The 18,603-nt window shown below is 41.3% G+C and overlaps 1 protein-coding gene across 1 annotated transcript in view; it reads left to right on the top strand.

The window, feature by feature from the left end:
• Window positions 1–1,474: 1,474 nt before the first annotated feature.
• Window positions 1,475–18,603, top strand: part of KLHL14 (kelch like family member 14) — a 98,447-nt gene continuing 81,318 nt past the window's right edge. Inside the window, exons 1-2 of the mRNA XM_025365389.1 lie at window positions 1,475–1,584; window positions 2,997–3,989. Of these exons, the coding sequence (XP_025221174.1) occupies window positions 1,547–1,584; window positions 2,997–3,989 (1,031 nt within the window). The 5' untranslated portion in view covers window positions 1,475–1,546. The remainder of the gene's footprint in view (window positions 1,585–2,996; window positions 3,990–18,603) is intronic.

Raw genomic sequence — 18,603 nt, 5'->3', positions numbered from 1 at the left:
GTTTCTGCATTTCATAGTGCTGGGGGTGAGGGGGAGGTGTGGGGGGAAGGGAAAAGCAGCATACCAATGTAGTGAAATCTGGAAACAACAGCATATATACAGACACAAAAAAAGTTTGCATATTGCACAGAGCGCTTGAAGATCATAAATCTATGCATGAGAAAGATGTAGTGGAAATTTTGGGGGGGATTAGAGTTTATTTTTGTCATCTCTGTGAGACAGCTACTCATTCATCCAGATCACAGCTAAGAAAAAAGCTGGTCACAGAAATTAGCAGTTTCAGCTCAGCAGCGAAGTCGCCAGCCTGTGAAGGCAGAGAGAAATTGACTAATTAGCAATGCGCACTAAAACTTGACGGTTCTTTATAGAGAGAGAGAAGAGAGAGGGAGAGAGAGGGAGAGGGAGGGAGGGGGGGCTCGCTTTTTCCCCTTCTTTCTTCCAAAGATGTTTGAAATCGCAGTCATTTACGCTCGACAATTTTTACAATAGCCTTGAGCCATAATTTTGCGAGTCTCTCCAGCATCCATCCCCCTGTATGGTCTCTCTCTACTGGCCAAGCACGACCGTTTCTCTCCCCAACCGTGGATTTCCTATTACTCTCGTTACGACTCACTGAGCCCCAGGCCCAAGGATAATGATGTGTTGTTTCTTGGTAGCATAATTTGTCACACGTACATTTTTTCTTCTTCTTCTCTTGCAGAAAGCTCTGCTCCCTCTCTCTCTCTCCCTCTCTCTCTCCCTCTCTCTTTCTCTCTTTTCTCCCTCTCCTACATTTTCTTGCTGTTGCTAATTCATGGTGATCAAATGATGTACGACAAAATAAATTGTAAAGAGTGACTGCCTGGAGTTGGGAACCAGAAGGTGTTTTCCCCCTCCCAAGGAGAGAGCAAACCTTTAAAAAGGAAGGACAATTGATTTTTGGGGGGAGCTTAAGTGAGCCTTGACTTTGCAGCTGGTTGAGAGCAGGTAAGTTTCTGGCCTTGTGTCTGCCTTGTGTGTATTTTGTTCTGTCTTTTGGGTTGTTGTAGGGGGAAGGGCCGGGGAGGGAGTCTTTCAGAGGTGTTGGTGGGGGGGTAGTTGTATGGCAAACGCTCATAAAGAATAAAACTCCTATTGCAAGAAATAAGCAGATGAGGAGGAAAGGCAAGGGAGGAGAACAAGAAGGAAGGGGAATAGGAAAAGATGGGGGGGCGGGGGGAGACAACGAAGCGGAGAGAGCTAGAGAGAGGTATGACCGGGTCCTCTTAAAGGGAGAGAGACTCTAAGATGTTTCAGGCAAGCCAGAGCTTTGGGGGCGGGCGTGGGGGTGCTGCCGAGGGAGGGAGCGCGAGGGAGGGTAGGGTCCACCTGGAACGGGATGGTAAAGTGAGTCGAAAGGGAGCTCAGTCCGGTATAAATAGGAAGCCGGCGATCCAGGACCGGCGCCAGGCAGGGCAGAGTGAGCCGCAGTGGAAGGGGCAGGTCCGGCGGGATCCCTCTGAGCCGGGAGGCGGCGGCGGCGGCGGCGGCTCTCCCGGGCGGGCGGACGGGCGGGTGCGCGGGCGGGATGCGAGCAGAGGGTCCCTTTCTGCTCAGCCCTGGAAGGTGCAATTACAGGTTAAGGACCGGGCGTATCGATTTCGCCTCGCCTCCCCCACCCTGCCCTCCTCCGCCTAGATGCCGGCGGCTCAGACTTTTTACAGAAGTAGTTCCAGGGCCGGGGGAGTGGGGGTGCCCGAGTGGGGGGCCGCTGGGAGCTCTACCGAGGGGGTCAGAAAGCAGCTGCGGCTGCCGGCCACGATGCTGGGTGGGGCGCAGAGACCCCGCACCCCACTACGCCCCCGCCCCCCAACTCGTTCCACAGCCCCCACCCCTCCCCCCAACACCTGCCTTCTAACTTGAACTTCTCATAGTTACTGGAGTTAAAGCGACTGCGCCTGGTGCCCGGGAGGGAAAACCGTGCATACGAATCCCTCCCGGCCTCCCGGCCTCCCGGCCTCCCGGCTCCCGCTCCAAACGCGTCCTCGCAGCCCCACTTCCTCCCCTTGGGTCCTCGGTGCCGCCCCGCACTGGAAGGGGAGATAGATGCCCGAACTTCCGCGCTTTGAAATGAGCGAGACAGGGGAAAGGGGGCCACCGGGTGGGGGTGGGGGTGGTGGAAGGATTCTCCTGCCAGGTTTAAAGGCGTCTCTGAAAAATGAGCCAAACTGAGTGGTGACGGGGAAGCCAACAGTTTGCGAAGCAGGGAAGCGGGCAGGGCCAGGGTGAGGGAAATGAGCTCGAATTGATAAGGACAGCTCCCGCCTCTGCCGAGTCCACTGAGCGGGTCCTCACCGCGCTCCGCTGCACTTTCCCGGGAGAAGAAAGGGCTTTATCTCCTCCCTCAGACTACTAGCCTAGGAGTTTCTCGGGGCAGCATGGATAATCGAAGGGGGTCCCAGCTTTTGGAGAGCTAAGATTCGCCCACCCCGCACGCTTGTCGGGCCCCTGTTCCTACCCCCTCCCCCAAACTGGGCCAACTGCGAAAAGCAAAGCTTCGGGCATAAGTTGACCTGAAACCTTCACCGTCGGTCGCCTCTGCGCTTTCAGGGCACCCCCGGCTCCCCACTCCCCGGCCTTTCCCTTCATCCGGCCCGGCATGGACACGAGCCCACGAGGTGCCTCGGCCTCAGCCGCCACTTTGCCGTCGCTGCTGCCACTGCTGTTGCTGCCAACAGCTGAGGTGGTTTTAGGAAAGTGAGGTACGAAGTGTGTGGGAGGTGGCGAGAGGAGTCGCAGGGAGCAGAACCGGCGCCGGGACCCCAGACAGGGCCCTTCTGGTGGCGCTCACGGATCCAGGGTCTTCGGACTTTCCTCCTAGGGTCGGGGTCCGGAGCGCGCCAGGAGGGAGCTAAGCTGAGTCTTGTTTCTTGTTCTTCGCCCTCCCCTCCCCTCCACACCCTTCCCCACCCCGACCACACCCCACCCCATCCACCACCCTGCTCCCCTCCCTCCCATCCCCCACCCCTGTCTGCCAGGTTGGAGGAGGGTTTAAAGCCAGGTGCACCGAGTCAGCTCGCCATGTCCAGATCCGGGGACAGGACCTCCACCTTCGACCCCAGCCACAGCGACAACCTGCTGCACGGCCTCAACCTGCTGTGGAGGAAGCAGCTGTTTTGCGACGTGACCCTGACGGCCCAGGGCCAGCAGTTCCACTGCCACAAGGCCGTGCTGGCCTCCTGCTCGCAGTACTTCCGATCGCTCTTCTCCAGCCACCCCCCTCTCGGGGGAGGGGTCGGCGGCCAGGACGGCCTGGGGGCCCCCAAGGACCAGCAGCAGCCGCCGCAGCAGCAGCAGCCGTCACAGCAGCAGCAGCCGCCGCCGCAGGAAGAGCCCGGGACTCCTTCTTCCTCCCCCGACGACAAGCTGCTGACCAGTCCCCGGGCCATCAACAACCTGGTGCTGCAGGGCTGCTCGTCCATCGGGCTGCGCTTGGTGCTCGAGTACCTCTACACGGCCAATGTGACCCTGTCCCTGGACACGGTGGAGGAGGTACTGTCGGTCAGCAAGATCCTGCACATCCCCCAGGTCACCAAGCTCTGCGTGCAGTTCCTCAACGACCAGATCTCGGTGCAGAACTACAAGCAGGTGTGCAAGATCGCCGCGCTGCACGGCCTGGAGGAGACCAAGAAGCTGGCCAACAAGTACCTGGTGGAGGATGTGCTGCTGCTCAACTTCGAGGAGATGCGCGCCCTGCTGGACTCGCTGCCGCCCCCCGTGGAGTCGGAGCTGGCGCTCTTCCAGATGTCCGTGCTGTGGCTGGAGCACGACCGCGAGACCCGCATGCAGTACGCGCCTGACCTCATGAAGCGCCTCCGCTTCGCGCTGATCCCGGCCCCGGAGCTGGTGGAGCGGGTCCAGTCAGTGGATTTCATGCGAACCGACCCGGTCTGCCAGAAGCTGCTGCTGGACGCCATGAACTACCACCTGATGCCCTTCAGGCAGCACTGCAGGCAGAGCCTGGCCAGCAGGTAGGAGACAACAGAGAGGAGGGCGGGGGTGGCGGGGGTGGGGGGGAGAGCCAGAGAGGCCGGAGGGAGGGGAGGGGGCAGGGAGGAGGGGAGAGATGGGTGGGCTGGGCGGGTGGCTCTGGCAGGATGAAAACAAACGCAAACAATTCAGAGTGTGTGGGGAAAGTTGATTTCAGAGTCCCTGAAAGGTCAATAGGGAACTGGCCTAACAGCATCCCTGAGCGCTCCAAAGCCGAGGTTCTAGATATCTCCAGAGCCGTAAACATGGGAATTGTGGACTCAGACTGAAATTGACAGGCAGGTGGGGCCAAAGGCCAGGAGAGTTAGAAGTGTAGCTTTGGCAGTCTCTCTAAGCCAGTTCTACCTACAAATCTCAAGATGGGCTTGTTCTAGAAAAGGGATCCTGTGGTGAGGAATGCCCACTCCACCCCTTTTCAGTTCTGCCTTGGGTGAGCAGAAGAGCCCAGGCGATGCTTGCAAAGGAAGGCTTTCATGGTCTTGCTGTCACACACTCAAGTTGTTTCTTCATGACTGGGATCTGCTCCCTGTGGATGTCAGAGCTCCAAAATGCTTTGTCTATTAGGGTCACTATTGGAAATGCTGGTATCATGTGCCCAGGCAAACTTTTCTATGTTGTGGAAAGCCTTTCCTTTTCACTTTTAAAGGAGAGTAAAGCAAGAGATTTCAGGGTGATGGGGTGAATCTTGCCTAGTAACTCCCATTTCTGAGAAGAGTGCAGTTGAAAATTGGGATGGGGGAGTGGAGAGGCTTCTAGCTCCAGTTGGGCTGTGTGCCTGCTCACCAGTGACAAAGAAGTTGGGGAGTTGTTGCTGCTCCTGTTGTTGCTAGTTAGAAACGTGGCTGTGTGTGTTGCAAGTAAGATTTCAGGGGAGAGAGAAATGATGCCTTTTAAAAATGCTGCTGAGATAAAAAGGTTGTAGGAATTGACAATCGTGTTTTATTGGCTCCAATTTTAAAACCATTTTTAATGAGCCCTAGCAAAGGGTTTCTTTCTCTTTTTAGAAAAGAGAAACAGTATCCTCTCAGTTTCTCATGATAAAACATCATGATTCCAGATGCTAGGCTACTCCAGCCTAACCACCAAAGTGTTACATTAGTAAAGCAAATGGTTTGAAAATCTAGCAGGGCATTTTCCCAATCAGAATGATGTCTAAAGGATGGGGCCCACCTTGTGCAGCCTTATAGAATTAAATGGTGTGTGTGTGTGTGTGTGTGTGTGTGTGTGTGTGTGTATTTTTCATCGTATTTCCAGCAGACCTAGGTAACTAAAGTTTCAAGAAATGGAAGATATTCTCTACACTTTTTAAGGTGGCTCTAGTGTTAAGGAGAGGCCAAGAGTAGGCATGAGGAATTTTGAACTTGTAACAAAACCCTGTAAGTTGATTTTTCTAACATCTGTGGGAGATGAGTTAATGAATCGTGGTGTCAAAAGACGATAATAGGACAATAGAAGAAACAAGAATCTAAATCCCCTTGTGCTTTTAACAGTGAGCACAAGAGGCCAATGAGGAAAAAAAAATGAAAATTATTTTTATTTTATTGGAATTTTTCGCTTGTCTAAACATCCAAATGGCAAACTCAGTGTGATGGGCAGTGGGCATTGGTGATTAATATTCTGTCATTTTAATATTTACCACTTTTAAATGACCTACAAGTATACTTCATTTAGTATATATCATACATAGTTATTCAAACAACACAGTTATAGTTCTGCACATACATTTACTCATACTTTTAAAAATATGTATAATGCGGTATAAATTCAGAAACCCAGAGGAATAATCAAATTAAGATTTAACTTATTCTAAAAGTAATTTTGGCAGAGGAGCTTTATAAATTTGATCCAGTAAATAATTTCTGAAGCTCTCAATGCACTTTTATTTAATACGTATGTCCTAAGATTCGATGTTAGAAGAGTTGACTTTCAAAATGCAAGATCCATTTCCCACTTTAGTCAAGATTCAGCACACCAGCTAAGGCCTGCTGGCTCTGTCCTGGTGGATGACTGAGATACCAGGCTGCCTGGCTCCGTGACGACACCTTCCAGCTTCACTGGGCCACATCATTTGAAGGATATGTAGTGGTGTCTGACCACTAAATGCTTACAAGTGTCATGGATGCTGCAAGAATCTGATACTTCTGCAGTAGGAAGAAAGCTGTATTTTCTTTTAAAAGAGAAAGATATAGAAAAGAAAATAGTTCATGCGAACCTGTCATTGACCTCAAAATAATATAATTTGGGTTTTATTCCATTATTCGTAAATGTAGCACTTTGAATTTTACAGACTAATTACATTATTTTAATTTTAATTCACAAGAAGAATGCCAAAATAACCATGAAGTTCCTAACTTTAAAGTAGACAAAAATGCTGTAAGTTGCAACCAGCAGTATTAAATCAGCCCATTTATTATAGCATCAGTGTAATATAAAAATGTTCCCTCAGCCTTATGTGTCGCTTAACAGGGGGATAAATGTGTTAACCAATTGGTTTTGAGATTACATCACTTTTATTGAAGACAATTGAATAGAAGGACCTTGTATTTATTACTTGTTATCCACCTGTAGTTTTTAAACTCTAAATATAAAAGAGTTTATTAAATTCAGAGAGGGAGATGAAAATGTAAAATTGACCAGTCTTTTGGAATAAGTACAAAGTATAAGCAAATAGAATAACTTCAAAACAGAATTCACTTGTTAAAGAATATATTATCTATAGAAAGTAGAGATATTAATATAATCACAATTTAAGCATTTTAAAGATTATTAAATAATTTTACATTTTAATTAAGTCTAGAAAAGTAAAGGAACTCAAGTATAAAATCTTTATACAAATGCTCAAATTAATTTAAAAGATTCCCTCTTGTTGCGTAGTTTTTCTAAGTTTACCGGTTGCACTCAAATTCGTATTCCGTTTTACCAAACTTAACATAAGGACAATAAGTAAAACAAGAAACTTGTCACTCTGTATTCAAATACACACAAAAGTAATTTAAGATGACAAGACTTGACAAAGGATATAAAGTTTCAGTTAGACAGGAAGAATAAGTTTTAGTGATCTATTGCGTCAGCAACGTGACCACAGTTATTAAAAAACTATTACATATTTCAAAATTGCTAAAAGAGTAGATTTGAAACATTCTCAACACAAAAACATGACAAAGAGGTGAGGTGATGGATAGATTAAATCAGCTTGATTTAATCTTTCTGCAAGTCAATATTAACATCATCTAAAGCATGAAAATTTAGTTTCATAAAGTGACATGATATGCAGTGTTTAGTACATTAAATGTAAATAACAGAAGACTTATAGTCTAAATTTAGCTTAAGTAACCCAAATAGTTTTTTTATTTGCAGTTTGAAATTTTAATGTATAATTTAGCAATTATCCCAAATAAATCAAATTGGACTAGATATTAATTAACTGGGTAAAATTAACTAATGTTTTACATTTTCATTGCACCTCACACAATGTAACACATAAATGCTTATTAAAAGTTGAATGAATTAAGATTATGAAATAAGAAAGGCTCAATGTTGTACTTCATCAATACATTAATCTACGTTACTATTGCACATAACAAAAGTTTACTGAACCTTCTCCAAGAAAACACCTGTAATAGAAATATATTCATGAAATGATCATATTTTTTAAGGATTTAACAACTAGCTATTATGTCCTGTGTGGGGTTCCATATCAAAGTGTAGTTTTAAAGAAATTATATTTTATAAACAACAGGAGACTACCTAAGATTTCATTTACTACAAAACATAGTCTATTCATAGATTTCTCATAAATTAATGTAAAAATCTATTTAAACATGAAGGGTACTAATTATCTATCTGCTAAAATGACTTGCAATAACTAAAATGCCATTACATTTCCTAATATACAGTTTTGATTCCTGGCTTTGGTGCTTAGAAAGTGTTTCATTAAATGTAGGACAATATTTTCTATTGGTTCTCTTTCTAAGAACTGAATAATAACCTTAACAAAGCAAACTAATCTTGTATCCATGCATTCTCTAAATTGTTACTTCCCTTTATATCAATTTGATACCCTCAGATTAAAAATTGTTAGGTAGTTAAATTTTGTATCAGAAATTATTCAACCATTCAGAATACAATTTGTTTATTATCTGAAACAGGACCATTGATTACAAAATTACATCAACCGGTGTGGGAGTCAAATAGTTACATCCTACAATCAGAAGGCAATTAAAAAGGATACCAATGCATTGTATTGAAATAGAGGACTTACTGTTAAAAGTGGACATTTTCCAGTTTTAATTCATGCTTGTATTTTTACCGTTTTTATGAACATGAGGTTCACTCATTACCTTAGCAAATTCTAAGTATCCCAATTTTCTTAACTTAAAAAAACAGTAAAAAATTTGTTACCTTTTTTACAACTGCTACTGAGTAACAGGTGATGTTGACGCACTTCACAAAACATTAATTAATTGAATTTTCATAATAGCCCAAGGTATGGGTACCATCATTAGCCTCATATAGATAAAAAACTGATTCACAGAGAAGTTAAGCATTGCTCCCTGATTGCACAGCTGAACCCAGGCAGTGTGGCAAGTCTATGTTGTCATTCACAGTGTGCTGTTTTTTACTATCACTCCTCAAATGCTAGCCAGGCTGTAATCTAGTAATTGACTGAAGAGTTACATGTAGACTTAAGACTTTTCTTTTAAAAAGAAACTTGTGAGGGTTAAATATTAATGTATCTGACTTTAAAAAAAAAATTAGGAGAGTTGTTTTTCCAAGCCAGGGGTCAGCAATTTTTTTTCTATAAAAAGCAACACAGTGTTTATTTTTGGCTTTGGGGTCACAAGGTCTCTGTTGCAACTATGCCACTCTTCCCCTGTAGTGCAAAAACACAACTGACAGTACATAAATGAATGGGCATTGCTGTGTTACAGTAAAACTGCATTTGTGGGCACTGAAATTTCGTATAATTTTCACATCATGAAATATTATTCTTTTAATTTTTTCAACCACTTGAAAACACAAAAGACATTCTTAGTTTTCAGGCTACACAAAAATATAAAAATAAGAGGTGGACTGGATTTATTCTGTGAGCCACGGTTTGCCAACCCATGTACTAGGCACTTGGGATATATCAGTGAAGAAAATGGACAAAAACAATTTGCCCTTATTCTAGTGGAAAAAAATCCCCATTAGTCTTCATCCTTCCGTTTGGAAAGAACTCAAGTCTAAATAATTCTACCGTGCTAAGTTAGAAGTTAATTTTTCCAGAATATGACTTAAGGATTTGAATAGTGATCCTTGGAAGCTAAATAGTGATTAATTAAAACAATGGATGAGTTTCTCATTTTTTCAAGCATACTGGATATAAAACCTCCTAATGTAGAATGGTCATCATTATTCAGAAGAGGCTTAAACATTGTTTATATGATATTTTAATCATTTCGAGTAGGAAATCAAAGTAGGCGAGTATATTTAACACACTATTTTTCTGAGATTAACGGGCACATATTCAGCAAACTAATCTAGGCAAACTAATCTAAACTAAATGAACATGTGAACAATTATTTTTCTGAGTGTCAGTCTGTATCTCCAGCTGCTTTGATCAAATGGCATGTGCTATCAGGATTCCTGACTTCTGAGTGGATCCACTGGATTGAGTATAGATCCTGCTTGCCTTCTGCAAAGTGAACAGCCTCTGGAGGAATACTTACCCCATCGTAGGTTTGTCTTATGTGTCTGTCTCAGACCCCAATAGACAGTGACTTCTCTGAATATTTGTAACCAAAGCACTTAACTCAGTGCCTGACCCTTGATCTAAAAATGCCTGACCCTTGATCTAAAAATGTGCTATTGGTCTTAAATATAATTGAGATAGGCACTTAAGGTTGGCTCAGTGTCAATCAACAAAGCTAATGTGCAATAAAAATATAGGTAATTTTAAAGATGATTACACACACGCAAACATACACACAACCTATTATTTGCCAACAATAATAGTAGCTATCACTGACTGAGCAACTACCACAAAGCTTGACTTATCACTTACAGTGTTTCTAATCTTTACAGCACCCTTTCAGCCTTTTTAAAGATTAGAAAACTGGGACTCAGAGAAGATAAGTAATTTACTCAATTATCTGAATAGTGTTGAGTCAGAGGTCCTTATCACCAGGGGAATACCCTGCCATTATGAGTGTATATTGGAGATGTGGCATCGACAAAAGACAAACTCTGATCTACACCTTCCACTTCTGTTTTACCACACCACAAAAGTCATTAAAAGTTCCTGCCATCTAACTCTTCTTCAGGCCACTCAACCAATGAAGAATGAGGGGAAGACATTAGAAAGTCAGAATTCTATCCTTCTGGTCTACAGCACTTAATTATTAGTTCTGAATTAAGGGGCTAAATAATGAAGTTGCTGAGATTTGGCACTATAATATTGACTTACTAAAAATAGAATGAGCCAATGCACTTTAAATAAAGAAAGAAAAATAAGAACTTTCAGTTTAACTATGAAAAATAACTATGGAAAACAAACAAACAAACAAACAAAAAACCTTGAAGCTTGAATTTGAACCAAAAGTTGTTTTTCCTGGATTTCTGTGCACTGAAGTACTAGAGGGGTGTCAGATTTGTTTTTGTGACAGTAAAACACTATTCATGTTGGTGATGCTTTCAGGTGATTAAATAACCAGGTAGAAGCTGGAATTATAAAAATACCTGTATATTTTACTAACATAAAATAAGACCTCTCTAACTGAAAATTCATTCTGTTTGTTTTGTTTCAAGAGAATCATTTTAACAATTGTTAGATCATAAATGTTTGTCTTCTCTCATTCATTCAGAATTCAGAAAATACGTTCATTTTCCATGTCCTTTTCATTGATTTCCAAGATAATTCACAATACATGAATTACTACTGATGATTTCTTTAAATTAAAACAAAACAAAAACACTATTTTGATATGGGTAGGAGGGTGACTTAACCAGAGAAAGGCTATCTGTTGTAATACGATGATACAATGAGTGTGTTCATTTTACTGTAAATAGCAGAGAGGTTTATCTATTCACAAATGATATTAATGCATATAGGATTAGAACTATTTGCAACATTAGAAGTAAAGCAGAATGGTGCTAGGGAATGCCTACCATAAAAAGAGAACATAAATTATAGGGTAATGAGAAAAAGAAGAAAAACAAGAAGTAAGCAAAATGCAAGGAAATAAGGGGCATCAAACAAGTTATTAAGAATGTGAACTATCTGAAAAAGGAAGAAAAAGAAGATGGGCAAGAAAGTTCTAAAGACTGGAAATTAGGTGTTCAATATTTACAAATCAGGATAAGTACAAATCAAGACACATTTAAATCATGGCATACCCAACCTTATATAATTTAGAGTTATAGACAGAGTTCCATTAAAAAGAAAAAAAAAAAGTTTGTCCTCAAAAGAAAGAAAATATTGTCACAAGAAAAAAAATGTCAATCATGGTACCTTACCGCCTATAATTCCATTCGGTTCAATAACTATGTATATGTAATCTGAGTTAATGAGTTTTTTTTGTTTTTTTTAAACGCATTGTTGTGCTAGGTAATGCAGTAGTTTCAGAAGTGTCAGAGTTCAAAGGGGACAACCCGTTATGTGAATATAAGGAGATAAACATATAACTGCATTTGTTGCAAACTCATCTTAATTCCCACTGTAATTTGACCTGGCAAAAGACCTGAGAAGCAAGGAGAACTTCAGGACCTCTGACAGCTTTTTAAATGCAGGCCGATGACTGTGTCACACTGATAGTGAAAACTTAGAGTGATGTACTGCAATTTACTACTAATCAGAAGTTGTTCTGTGGAATATCCCCCACATTTGTATTGAGCATATATGGTACATCAAGCTCTGAGCTAAGTTCTGAGATACAGAGTTGAACAAGACAGACACATTTCTGACTGCATGCAATTTACAGTAAAAAGAGAAAGAGTAAATAATAACACAAAATAATCACACTGGCGATACATAATCTACAAGAGAAAAGTGACATGGGCTGGGACACTTTGTAACAGACAGCTGTAACCTTATCTGAGTGACTGGAGAAGACTTTCTCTGCAGCGAAGGTATGAGATGAGCCTGAAAGATGAGCCATTCTAAGTAAGGGGCCTGGGGAGAAGGCAAAGTATGCAATTGGAGAGGCAAAGCTGAGAGAAAACCACGTGCAAAAGCTCCCGGGCAGAAAAGAGCTTGGCACCTTCCAGGAACTAAAAATAAATAAATAAATAAAAAGGGTGTGTGGCTACATTTGTGGCAAGAGGGGTTGTCCAAATCATACAGGAAGCTGTAGGCCCTGCTAAGGATTATTTACAACATAGATACATTTTAAAATGGAAAAATCAGCATGTTTTTCAGTTGAACTGAGAAAAGAAGTAATACTATTGTGGAAACACGGCTGCCTTTGAAATCATAAACCTAAATGGGCCTGGTTCCACTTCAGTCGAGTCCTGCAGCAGTAAAATGGGCTGATAATTATAGTTCTAACTACTTACCAGGGTTTGTAGAAAGATCAGCTGAGATTGTAGAAAAACTGAACATAAAATGCTGTTTTAAGTTTGTATATTATTAATTTTAAAAGACATATTTAGCAAAACTTACCTGAATGCACTTTTGCCTATCAAAAAAACACTAGGACGTATTCGTGATGTCACTGATAGCACAGAAATAGTCAGAGACTGTTAACACCAGGAGAATGAAGTTGGAGGGAACCAAAGGTGAAACCAAGGGCATCAGAAGGAAGTGGGAGCATTAGAATTTTCGACAGCTCTCAGCAATTTATATTTCATTCTTCAAAAGGAACATGATGGCTGGTTGAGTTACAAATGTCTTTCATTTCTTCCTTTCATAGAAGAGAGTTCCTTTTCTTTTTAGTCTCATAAACTTAAGCTTAGAGACTTTCTTTTCTGCTGCTCCCAAAGCCTTTCACATGCATATGTCTGGCTTCTTTGCTCCCAGAGCGCTTGTGAGGGGGTTGGTAAATTGCACCTGCGCGGGGACTCTGAACTTCCTCAGAGCTCAGCTGGGCCACCGTATGGAGACTGGCTCACTGGAGGCTGCAGAGAAGTGAACTGAAGAATTACAGTCGGTTTCACTTCCCTGCCTTATGTGCCTTCAGGTGCCTCTGAAGACAGGCGAGGCCAGTGAAATGGAGAGGAGGAAGAAGAGAGAAAGCAGCAATATCTGAGAAGAAAAAGTCCTTGAAAATGTAGAGGCATTGTTGAAAAATATGGAAAGATGAATGTGTGTGTATGTGTGTTTGTGTGTGTGTGCCTGTGTGTGTGTACACACTCCAATCGCATATTGTTGGGTGCTCCCTTCAAATTTTCTACAGAGTGATTTCTGAGATGTGTTTTTATCAGATAAATGTCTATTTTGAATGTCAGGGTCGGGGTGGGATGGTCCACAATTCACAATCTGGCACTGAGTGAGGAATTATTGGGCTGGGAGGGTCAATTTGTCACCAAAAAGAAAATAGTCATATTTGTAAATCCTTCTTAGAGCAAAACAGCAGACGGCTGTCTGGCTCTGATTTTGAGCACCCCTCAAAACCAACCACATCAGAGCATCCCATGCAAAATGATGGGATTAAAAGAGGGAATAACCTCTGAGTCAGAGAGGGAAACTTTACAGGAAGCACTTCAATGCTATCAGGGGTACACTAGGCCCTCACCACTTTCTATTTCATATGCATTAACAGGAGTTCACTGATACAGTGAGAGATCCCAGTCAGTATGGGTGTATTACAGAGGCAGAAGTGTGTGCCCAGTAGCACAGATGAATTTGGTGGATTGGTTACTATAGCAACTGTACCACCATGTCAGTGGCAATTCCTGTAATCGCCCTCTCCTAAGGTTTCGTAAGCATTCACTCCAAAATGACGAGAGAGAGAGAGAGAGAGAGAGAGAGAGAGAGAGAGAGAGAGAGGTTATAATGCAGATATCTTAAACAGCTGTATTGTGTAGTAATTAAGACCTGAAAGTTAGACAAATGCTAGTTTAAATCTCACCTCTACCACTTACAAGCTGCTACAAGCTGCTTCTCCTTGGGTAATTTACTTAACCTATTTTCAGATTCCTTACCTATAAAATGCACATCAGAATACCCACTTCATTAGGGCAATTTTAAATGTTAAAATAATGTATGTACATCACTTAGTATAGTGCCTGGCTATAAATATTCAATGATTGATAGCTTGGAGTTTTATAGGAATAGTTCCATTTACATCTACTTACCTTTCTGTTCAGTTGTTAGGACTTCCACTCCATACAAAATGTTTAGAGTTGGATTTCCACATGAGTCCTGGCACTGTTCTGATAATGATTATGCTTCTGCTGAAGCATTATCCATTTTAGTCATCATTTTAAGTTTATGTTCACTTTATCCACCTTCGAGTGATGTACAGAGCCCAGGCCAATCCTGGAATTTTATTCCATCCTTTTGATCTATTCATGCAATCAGAAAATTTAGAAAACCCATGGTAGATTCACATTGAGCAGTTTTATTCAGATGTAATTAACATACTATACAATTCACCCACTTAAAATATATAATTCAATGGTTTTCAGTATATTCACAGAGTCGTGTGGCCATCACCACAATTTTAGAATATTTTAATCACTTCCTCCCCCCAAAACCTCTATCTGTTAGCAATCACCAATCATTCCCTCACCACCACTGTCATCTTCCCCACTCTTAGCCCTAGGTAACCACTAATCTACTTTCTGTCATCAGAGATTTGCCTATTCTGGACATTTCATTTAAATAGAATCATACAATATATGGGTTTTTTTGAATGGCTTCTTTCATGTAGTGTATTTCCAAGGTTCATCTATGTTTTCGCAGGTAATACTATGTTATTTATTTTTATGGCTGAATAATATTCCATTGTACAGATAAACTACATTTTGTTGTTTATCCATGGACATGTGGGCTGTTTCCACTGTTTGCTATTATGAATAATGCTGCCCTGAGCATGCCTATACAAGTTTTTGTATGAACATATCTTTTCATTTCTCTTGGGTATGCATACACCTAGGAGTGGGAATGCTGCCTCATATGTTAATTCAGTTAACATTAAACAAATATTTAACCTTTTGAGGAACTGCCAGATGGTTTTTCAAAGCAGCTGCACCATTTTACATTCACACCAGCAGTTTATGACAGTTCCAATTGCGCCACATCTTCACCAATACTCATCTGTCTTTTTCATTATAACCATCTTAATAGATGTGAAGTAGTATCTCATGGTGGTTTGCATTCCCCTAATGGCTAATCATGTTGAGCACCTTTTCATGTGCTTATTGGCTACTTGCATATCTATTTTGAAAAATGTCTCTGGGCCTGGTGGTGCATGCTTATAGTTCCAGATACTCGGAGGCTGAGGCAGGAGAACTGCTTGAACCCAGGAGTTTGAGGCTGCAGTGAGCTATGATCGGTCCACTGCACTCCAGCCTGGGCAATAGAGCGAGACACCGTCTCTAAAAACAAACAAAACAAAACAAAACAAAAAATATAAAAGAGAGAGAGAGAGATGTCTATTCAAATTCTTTGGCCATTTGTTTTTAGTTGTGCTATGTGTCTGTTTATGATTAAGTTATAAATATCCTGTAAGCATCATAGGACTTCTTATGATACCTAGATCACAGCTAGGGCTACCTTCTGCAGGAATAGGTTATACTATTTGCAAAAATGAAAAGAAAATACATGCAGATGTACAGTGAAAAATTCTCTAGATGATTTTATATGACACTTATGACTATTATTAAAAATCTTGGTATTTGGTATGGCAGAGAAAAATATCTGTGATTGATTTTGGTATTGTTTATTTTCCTCTTCATGTAATCATTTTAGCTTTGATGACTTGGGCATCATATTTCTTAAATGATATTCTGGACTTGGATAAGCAAATCTTTCATTTCAAGGAAAATATTTTCATTACTTGAGTTACTTAAATTTTCTTAAAGACACATAAGAAATATTTTTTTCAAGCAATGTTAATACAATAATTACTTTAGGAAAATAAAGTGAAATTTTTTTAAATTCCAAGACGTGATATCTGTTAAGAAGCACTATAGAAGAAGAAGTACTGCATGTCAAAAGAAAACAACAACAACAAAAAAACAGCAGCTCTCAATTTAAAACGTTCCTTGTGGGGATCAGCAGGAAACAGCAAAGCACGGGATTTTCAGTCAAGGCTGAGATTCGATGGAGGGCTTCACCACGCATAGCACCAAGTGGATTCCAACATGGAAAAGCTAAATTTATCATGAGAATAACTTATCTGGTTTCATCTTTCCTTTGCTACAGTCTCCCGGCAGTTTTCCTTAGGGACAAAAACTGCTGCTACTGCTGCTCTTGAAGAGAAATTACTTTTACTACTCTTAGTAAGTTGGGTACCGTTACTTCATTGTCGCTTCTAGTGTGTGGATATGGAAGACTGGTCGACAAATTGTTTCTTGGGCTTAATGTTTATGCTGCTGAATAGAACAATTTCTATTTTGATTATGTATTTTCATGAACAATCAAATTCTTGCTTTCTCTGAAAAGATTTACATCTTTGATACTTAAGAAGGAAGACTGAGTCACCATGACAGGTCTGAGAGCAAGATGGTATGGATTGTAATGTGGATTTCTTTATGTTTCACGGACACAAGGTATTATCAAAAGTATGTGATTATTTTATAGGTTTTAGAATGTATTTTCAACAAATCCCAAGAATGCAGAAAACCTCTTGAAATTAGTTACAAGTTTTTGTCTTTAGAAGACATCTTCTTCCCTTGGCAGAAGTTCTAGTCATGTAGAGAAGGTACCAATTCTAGACAGTCACTTCAGAACACCTGGAATCTGGACAAACTTCAATTGGCATTCTTGTATTCAAAATTGAAAAGTGAAAATAGACAACGCAAAACTGAAATCTTTAAACACCACCCTTGATGCACTCAAATAAATTCAAGATTCGGGATTTTTCCAGGGTTAAGGAGCAGCAAATGAAACCAACAGAAAGTAGTCTAGGTAAAAATCGATGCCAGGAAAAGGGACACCTCTCATGCAGGAAAGAGCCCCTCACGCCTTCCATCAGTTTAATCAAACTGACAGTCCAACTTCCAGGAAACAGTCGTTCTTTTGACCTATTAAGAGAAGGAATCATTTCACCTTAGAAAGGTTTTTTTGCATAGTGTTTCACATTTGCATGCGTGTGTTTGTGTGTGTGTGTGTGTGTGTGTGTGTGTGTGAAAGAAAGTCTAAACCCTAAAGTCTCCAAGTGACTTAACGAAAATTTATTGTCTCCAATTTCTGGTGGTTGGAAGTTCAAGACCAAGATGCCAGCAGGGTTGATTTCTGTGGAGCTTCTCTTCCTGGTTTGTAGACAGCTGCCGTCCTGCTGTATCCCCATATGGCCTTTTCTCTGTGCTTACATGCAGAGAAAGATCTGGTGTCTCTTCCTCTTCTTATAAGGACACCAGTCGTATTGGATCAGGGCCTCACCCTTATGACCTCATTTAACATTAATTACCTCCTTAAGACTCTATCTCCAAATATAGTCACTTTGGGGGTTAGGGCTTCGACACATAAATTTGGAGGGAACACAGTTTAATCCATAACACGGCCAAGTCTAGGACACAAAATTAGAAAACAGGGAAATTAACTGAAATACTACTTTTCAACTAGATCCATACAAGCAAAGTTATCTAGGCAGTTGAGCAGTTATCCAAGTCAGCAGTGTATAAATAGCTCTTCCAGTAATGTAAAGCTAGTAGAGGAAAAAAATGCAGATCCTTTTTCCTCAATTCCAGAAGATCTTGCCTAGATCAGTAGCTTTTTAAAGAATCAACCATAGAGTTTTTAAATAAAATATATCTTCCCTAGCTCCACCCCAGAGATTCTAAATAAATTGATCTGAAAGGAGGTCCCAAGAACCTGCATGTTTAGCAAGCGACATAGGTAGTTTTGCTACCAGTAGATTTTGGACCACATTTTGAAAATCATGGAACTAAACAAATCATTGCTTCTGTTTTTTGAATTTGCTACATGTCTACAAAAGATAGGAGAAAATACTGAGAGTAATTTATTAAAAGATAAGTTCGGGAAGAATTTTTGCAAAATTAAAAGAAATTTGATTAATTGATATGAGAAAAAGGGAAATGAGTCATAGGGAAAGTTGCTGGAATGACCAAATTCTGGGGGATTTATTTCCCCGAGATGAAATTTGGGTCCCTACCACGCTAGAGAATTTGCGAAATAATTCAAGCCACACAGTATAGCATCCACAATTCAGCTTCAGAGAATATGGTAAACTTTTCAGAATAATTTGTTGCTGCATGTCAAAGATCTGATAATGAAAAGAATATTGCTCCAGATTAGCTGATTGGGTGAGTCTCAGAGGCTTCTGTGAATTCTCTTTCCAGCAGGGGATGACCTTGGAGGGTTTCCTAGACACCATGGAGCCCTCCACCTAGGGTTCATTGTGGCACCATAGTCCCTCGAGGGTTGGTGATACAGCAAAGAAGAGAAAGAACTGGCTCCCTACAAGGAGGGAGAGGAAAGGCAGAGGA

This window comes from Theropithecus gelada, chromosome 18 (genome assembly GCF_003255815.1).
Source record: "Theropithecus gelada isolate Dixy chromosome 18, Tgel_1.0, whole genome shotgun sequence".
NCBI lineage: Eukaryota > Metazoa > Chordata > Mammalia > Primates > Cercopithecidae > Theropithecus > Theropithecus gelada.
This window is presented reverse-complemented; position numbering and strand designations above follow the sequence as displayed.